This window comes from Triticum aestivum, chromosome 4D (genome assembly GCF_018294505.1).
Source record: "Triticum aestivum cultivar Chinese Spring chromosome 4D, IWGSC CS RefSeq v2.1, whole genome shotgun sequence".
NCBI classification, from domain to species: Eukaryota; Viridiplantae; Streptophyta; class Magnoliopsida; order Poales; family Poaceae; genus Triticum; species Triticum aestivum.
The window spans coordinates 85160600-85168075 of record NC_057805.1 but is presented as its reverse complement, the minus strand read 5'-3'; the positions used below and the strand labels follow the sequence as shown (position 1 = coordinate 85168075).

The 7476-nt window shown below is 46.0% G+C and overlaps 1 protein-coding gene across 1 annotated transcript; it reads left to right on the top strand.

The window, feature by feature from the left end:
• Nucleotides 1–2179: 2179 nt before the first annotated feature.
• Nucleotides 2180–5366, top strand: LOC123099696 (60S acidic ribosomal protein P0-like). The gene is made up of 5 exons (XM_044521807.1): nt 2180–2440; nt 2556–2624; nt 4418–4516; nt 4617–5009; nt 5220–5366. Exons 1-5 carry the CDS (start codon nt 2180–2182, stop codon nt 5364–5366), a joined length of 969 nt encoding a protein of 322 aa, XP_044377742.1.
• Nucleotides 5367–7476: the final 2110 nt, after the last annotated feature.

The window sequence follows — 7476 nt, the reverse complement described above, 5'->3', positions numbered from 1 at the left end:
CAAAACCAAAATGAGCATCCATCGTCCTACACAAAAGAATGAGCAAGCTCGAAGTGAGCTACCGCAATTGAACTAAAGAATGAGCTATGAAATGAGCTACCACAAGTGCACATACCCCGTCGTTTTCGCATTTGAAGAACACCCATCCAGGGTGCTTCGGCGTGCCCGAAGTGAGCCGCAGCACTTTCCGCGTGCAGTCATCGCACTCTATGAGCGGCATCGGCAAGCCACACAGACGTTGTGCAAGCGCCGAGCCCGATGGCCGGCCGGACGAATCCATGCCCGCAAACCTTCGGCCGCGGTGGGCGGACGAACCCGTACCTGCATGCGGCGATGCGCCCTTGCCTGGGCTGCAGGAGAGGCTTCCCGACCACTCCATCGCTTGGGGCAGCAACCGGCGGCCGGAAAAAGCCAAATCCGGCGGCCCGCGATGAAGTGTCGCAGATCTGCAAATCCGGCGGCCCGCCGACGCAGGGGGGAAGGGAGGGGAGGTCTCGTGCGCGTGGCGGCCTTCCGGCGTGTTCCTGTCGGTTGCTTTCGCCGGAATCTTGGGCGGGGGCCGGCGGCGGCGCGAGGGGGGAGAGGAGAGGTAGTTGGTGGGGGAAAGCGCGGGATGAAATGTCCCCCCACCAACCGCTTCCGCTTATATGCAGGGCATCGCAGCCGCGAGCGGGAAACCCACGTTTTCCCGGGTTGGGGTCGGGATTTTGCCGCGCCCTCTAAAAGTTTTTGCGGGCCGGGGCGGGATGCGGGGTCTGATCGGGCTGGTTTTTCCGCCCCGACCCGCATTTTGACGGTTATTTTACCGGTCGGGGCGGGATGCGGGGTCTGCTAGAGTTGCTCTTAGTTATGTATAGAACTATGTGGCCTCTCTTGAATTTTCGCCCCCCCCCCCCCTATGTACAATGTGTATGCGTGGAATTTTCTTTTGATTTTTTTGACATTTTGAAACGTGTTTAGAATGCATTTTTCAAAAAGTGGGTGGACATGTCCATGTGTTCAGGACGTGCCTACTCGACTAGAGAGGCAAATTATAGGAGGACAAGGCAAAATTGGATGTTGAAATTTATAAATACGTCCTGATTACTTTGTTTCAAAATAAATAAATAAATTTAGACTGACACGTTATGAACGTAGAACCTTAAAATATCAATCGGTGGATTAAAAACAATTAAACGTCTATGCAGTCTGATAATTGTTCGTTCATCAATCATCACCATTCAATTGTACATATGTCTCTGTTATCAACACTTAGTAATAATGCTACATATTTTAGTATACCCACGGTCGTTCCTATATATTTTTCAGGAAAAAATCAAACATATTCTGTATACCATGTTGCATTTTAAAAGAGTTTAGCTCAATGTTCAGAGAACAGGGTGGAGCGAGCTAGCCCACCTAGGCTCGAGTCGATTTGAGTTTTTTATATGAAAATATGTCTTAAAGAGCTAGTCATGGATGTTCTCATTTTTTAGTTCAATGCCCCCCCCCCCCCCCCCCCCCCCCAATGTATAATTCCCGGCTCCGCCGTTGGCTCACAGTATATGTCGACTACTTTCGCCGAATCTTTGCTCGGTGCCTCTGAGCTATGACTTTGTCTTTTTTTCACATTTCTTGTTTAAGAGTTATGTCTATACTATCGACCAACTCAATTCTCGTGGAAAGCGCCACCATTTGCTGTTCGGAACCACCACTTTCTTTTTATCCCAATACTTTTGAGTACTGTGTTTTTTGTGTCTGGTTTCTGAACATGCATTGATCGTTGAAATATTTATTTAAACGTGTTTGAAAGTTCTGAAGATTCCACTTCCAATACTTCGGGCATGTTATGTTTTTCAGAGGAAAACCCACCGATGCGGAAGAATTTGGGCCGGACTGACGTAATCCTTCTGAGGGTACAGCCCAAGCCCACCTGGCCATATGGCCCATTGCAGAGCAGACGAAGAAGAGTCCAGAACCGGTAGGGAGTGTGGAAAGACCACAATACCCCCGCAACGCACGCCCCACGAAACCCCCATGTCCCAGGCCTCCTCCCTATATAGACGCCCCCTTGCTTCCGCCGCGCTGCCTCAAGACGTCCTCTTTCCTCCTCCTCCTCCTCTCGCCACCCGCACCCCACCCCACCCCCCGCCGCAGATCCACCGAGTCTAGGGCTAGGGCCTCCCGCGCGCGGCCAGCGATGGCGATCAAGAAGCCGTCCAAGACCGACAAGAAGCACGCGTACGACCAGAAGCTGTGCCAGCTCCTCGACGAGTACTCGAGGGTGCTCGTCGCGTCGGCGGACAACGTCGGCTCCAGCCAGCTCGCGGAGATCCGCAGGGGCATCCGCGGCGAGTCGGTCATGCTCATGGGGAAGAACACCCTCATCCGCCGCTGCATCGCGGCGCACGCCGAGAGGTCGGGCAACGCTGACGTCAAGGCCCTCATACCCCTCCTCCAAGTAAGCCCCTCCCCCTCCCCCCTGCCGGATCTTCTACTCCGCGTCTGGTTTTGTCATCGAGGATTCGTTTTCTCAAGCGCGCGTGCGCCTGTCCTTTTGGTGCTGCTTGTTGCAGGGGAACGTCGGTCTCATCTTCACCAAGGGTGACCTCAAGGAGGTGCGCGAGGAGGTCGCCAAGTACAAGGTAAGAACTATTGTGTTGCGCCACTGCATGCCCTTGTTCTGTGAGCGAGTTTGTGTTGATTGCTGCCGACTTTGCCTGCTTGAAGTGTGCTAATTGTGTGGTTGCTAGTTATGGAAAGGATTAATTATTGGGTTGCATGGATGTAATAATTATGTGTCTGCCGAAATTGCAGAAGCATGCTACTACTACTTCATCTTGCTGTAATTATTTGGAAGTAGTTCCAGATCTAGATCATTTATGGCAGGAAATTTTGTTTCTAGTATGAATCTGTTGTATACTTGTGTCCTTATTATGGAAGGGGTCTGAGATCAGGTGGTTATTGTGCTGCAATGCTGCAGGCATAATTCTGCTTCTCAGTTTTTCTAGTTTGTATGGAAGGCGTTAGAGATCTCAAGTGGTTATTGTGTTGCAATGCTGCAGGCATAATTCTTCTGTTTACGGTTTGGCATCTTGCTTAAATGCCTCCATGAATTTGAAGATGGTTCAGTAGTAAAACGGATTGTTGGATACAACTTGTGTCGTTGTTAACACAAAGTAGCACAGGCCATCAATTGTCGTATATATGGTTTGGTAACAATGTGAATAGGGTGGTTGGTGCGTATTTGTCTGAAATTTTACTAATATGCACATGCAGTAGTATTTCGTGTTGCATGTTGTCATGTACCATATGGGTGAGTGCCCAACATTTTGATAGTCCGATATAATGATAGTGGAGAACATATAAGATTTTATAGGTGTGGGTGCAAAGTGTTTGAAGCAATTTTTGTTGTGCATCTCACACATAGATTGTCCTTTGAATTTGTATTGCGAATGCTGCTGCATTGATACATCATGCAATAAAGTTATTGTTGGTTTTGCAGTGTGCTAATTGTGTAAAATGCTAGTTATGGAAAGGATTATTTGGTTGCATGCATGGATTTAATAAATATGTGTCTGCCAAAATTGCACAAGAATGGCACTAATTCCATCTTGCTGTAATTATTTGGGAAGCGGTTCCAGATCTTCATTTATGGGAGAGAAGTTAGTTCAGACAAAGCTTCTCAGTTTACTAGTGTGGTTATTCTGGATGGGGTTAGAGATCTCGTGTGTTGCAATTCTGCATGCATAATTCTGCTTCTGAGCTGTACTAGTGTGGTTATTTTGACAAGGGTTCAGAGATCTCAAGTTGTTTATTGTGTTGCACTGTGGCAGGCATTATTCTTCTGTTTGAGATAACATGTGCGAATTAACTAATTTGGCATCTTGCTTCAATTATGGGAGTGCCACTTGGGTGCATGAATTTGATGATGCTTCAGTAGTAAAACGGATTGTTTGTTGGGATAACCCGTGTCTTCGATGATTCATTCAAGTAGCACAAGCGTTAAACACAGTTTGGTTTGGTAACAATATGAACAGGGTAGTTGGTGTTCATTTGTCTGAAAGTATTTGTATGCAGTAGTTTCTTGTGTTACATGTCGTCGTGGAGCATAGATTTATCCTTTCATTGATATATTTAAACCTTGTGAAGTAGATATAAATACATGGTGCAGTAGAGTCGGGAGATAATAATTTGAAAATAGTGAATTGTGCCTACTTTTTTTTAGGAATGTGTCTACTCTAATTTGGGGGAATGATATTGAAGTTACAGTCTATGCATGATGTTGTACCGTACATTTCTTTTCTTTTTCCCAAGTAACCCTCCAGCATGGTTTTGTGTGAACTACTGGGAATATTTCCATTGATCATCTAATGTTTAAACACTTCTTGTTTAGCCATCTTATTATCCTTGTGATCTTGTTTTTGTTATACAATAGGTTGGGGCCCCTGCTCGTGTTGGCCTGATTGCTCCTATTGATGTGGTGGTTCCCCCTGGAAACACTGGTCTGGATCCCTCCCAAACTTCTTTCTTCCAGGTAAAAACTCTTGTCTGATAACACGCACGTTGTGTTCTCCTGATGGTTAAGCAAGCACAAGTTCTCACCCCGATCTGATGTCCTTTTTGCATTCATTCAGGTGCTTAACATCCCCACCAAGATTAACAAGGGCAGTGTCGAGATCGTCGCCCATGTGGACCTCATCAAGAAGGGTGACAAGGTGGGCTCATCCGAGGCTGCCCTGCTTGCCAAGCTCGGCATCCGCCCATTCTCCTATGGTCTTGTGATCACCAATGTCTACGGCGATGGGTCGGTGTTCAGCCCCGAGGTTCTTGACCTCACCGAGGAAGACCTCATGGAGAAGTTTGCGTGTGGTGTCTCCATGGTTGCCTCGCTGTCCCTGGCAGTCTCGTACCCAACTTTGGCTGCTGCACCGCACATGTTCCTCAATGGGTACAAGAACGTGCTTGCTCTCGCCGTGGAGACAGATTACTCGTTCCCCCATGCTGATCAGATCAAGGAGTACCTCAAGGTATATAAACCTCCTATTTTTGGTTACTACTGTTTTCCTGTTTGAAATCTTCGCTCAAATGCCAATGTTCTGTATGCCTGCCATCTGCTTCATGATTGTTGTTATATCTGTTCCTATTTCGAAGTTACATATGTGGTTTGAATGTGTGAACATCTTGCTCTATTTCATACGTACTGAATGGTGTAATTTTGTGTTTGTGTTGGATTGCAGGACCCTAGCAAGTTTGCTGTTGCTGCCGTGCCGTCTGGTGGTGGTGCTGCTGCGGCTGGAGCTGCTACTGCGGAGGAGAAGAAAGAAGAGGAATCCGATAGTGGATCTGATGCTGAGGAGGGATTCATGAACCTGTTCGACGACTGATAAGCTGCACCTCTCGTCAAGTTGCCACTTGTGTCGTAGCGTAGATAGATGAGTGAGCTCTTTTATCTTAGTACTAGTTGGCATCTCAAGCTCGGACTGTTGTGTGTATTCGCCAATGCTATCGTACTGCTACTTGGTTGGTAATATTGCCCTGATTTCTCGTGTGTGAGATGCTCATGACCTGCTTTCCTTTTAACTGGAACGGCAACTCACCTCCAGTCTGATGTGCCCCGAACCGGAGGGCCAAACACACCTAAAGCACACAAAAAAAGGTAGCCATATGTCAGTGGTTTCACCATATGCTTAGACGCGATCTTCACTTAAAATAGGATGATCAACTAGATGTATGAATATGACCCCCGGATCTGGGTGAGGTGATGGCGGGGAACTCCAGAATAGGTAAAATAATGACTTCCAAGGATTGCCTAGATTGCCAGACTGGATCAGCAACTCCTTCATGGGAGTTTGAGGTTGTGAGACGCGGGGTTTTGTTGTCCTCCGGCGGCATCGCTGACCGAGAGTTAGATTATAGTTGTTCGCCCGATGTGGTGTTTTTGTCGGAGACCCACTTGGACAGTTATCCCGCGGAATGTTTGAGAAAAAGGATGAAGATGGACCAGTGATGGGAGAAAAGGTGGCTTGTTACTGCTATGGAAGCATGAAATTAGAATCCAAAGATTAGATCTGGATCGTATGTATATTGTGGATGATGGTAACAATAACTTGTGGAGGTTGATTGGAATATATGATGAATTTCAGTGGGAGAATAAATATAAAACATGGGATCATATGTGTCAACTCCATCATAATCATACTCTTCCATGGTTGTTGATTGGGGATCTCAATGAGATACAATTTCTGTATGAAAAGGAGGGAGGAAACCCCAGACCCTAACAGGCCATTGATGACTGAGCTCAGAGACTTGGGATACAGAGGTGATCGCTTCACTTGGCAGAGAGGAAGAATTCGCGAGAGGCTTGACAGAGGCCTCTTAACGAAACCTGGGCAGCAATGCATCCTCATGCGTCGTTGGAGAACTTGGGGTATAACCACTCCGACCACAGGCCGTTATTGGTTGATACACAAATTTTTATGTACGTGAACCGAGCGGTGGGTTCACGTTAAAAGATTCGAAGCTCGTTGGTTACGAGAAAAGGCTTTTAATGAGAAAGTTCAAGAAGCTTGGAATGAGGCCGGAAGCGATCCCACAGCAAATAATATACATGAGAAGCTCGACCGCATGCATAGAGCGTTCCATGCTTGGGATCAAAGAGTGCTGAAGAAGCCAAAAAACAGATTGAGAAAAGCACAGAAGGAACTGGCTGCTCCTATCTCTGATGATAGTGAAGAGAAGAGGAAAGAACTATCCGAACTTGTTGAATACTACTGGAACTAGAAGAGATTCATTATATGCCGAGATCCAGGGTGAATTTGTTAAAATCCGGTGACCAAAACACGGTTTTTTTAGGCTTTTGCATCGACCAGAAGAAAAAAAGAACTATATCCGAAAACTCCATGATCAGAATGGTAATGCGGTAGAAGGTATGGCAGCACTGGGTTCTAATATTCAGAATTATTTTAGCAACCTTTTTACTTCAAAGGTGCAGCATGTTGATCCTTATATTCTTGAGAGGGTTCAAACAAAGTTTACTGATCATATGAATAACATGTTAATGGCTCCCTATACGCATGATGATGTTCATAAGGCTGTTTTTAGTATTGGTGATCTCAAAGCTCCGGGCCCAGATGGGCTTCATGCAATCCTTTTTAAAAAGTTTTGGCATATCCTAGGTGATGAGATTACACATGAAGTTGTCTTTGCTATTAATTCTCGTCAGATCCCGGCTGAATGGAATGATACATTTATTGTTCTCATACCCAAGACAAATTCACCTGACCTAGTAACTCAATATAGACCTATTAGTCTATGCAATGTTTTATATAAGATCATCTCCAAGATGTTAGCTTCAAGGTTGAAATGTATCCTGCCTGAAATAATATCTCCTACTTGGAGTGCTTTTATACCAGGAAGGCTGATCACGGATAATGTACTCATTGCTTATGAATGTGTGCACAAAATAAAAAATAAAAAATAGGACAAGAAAGTTTA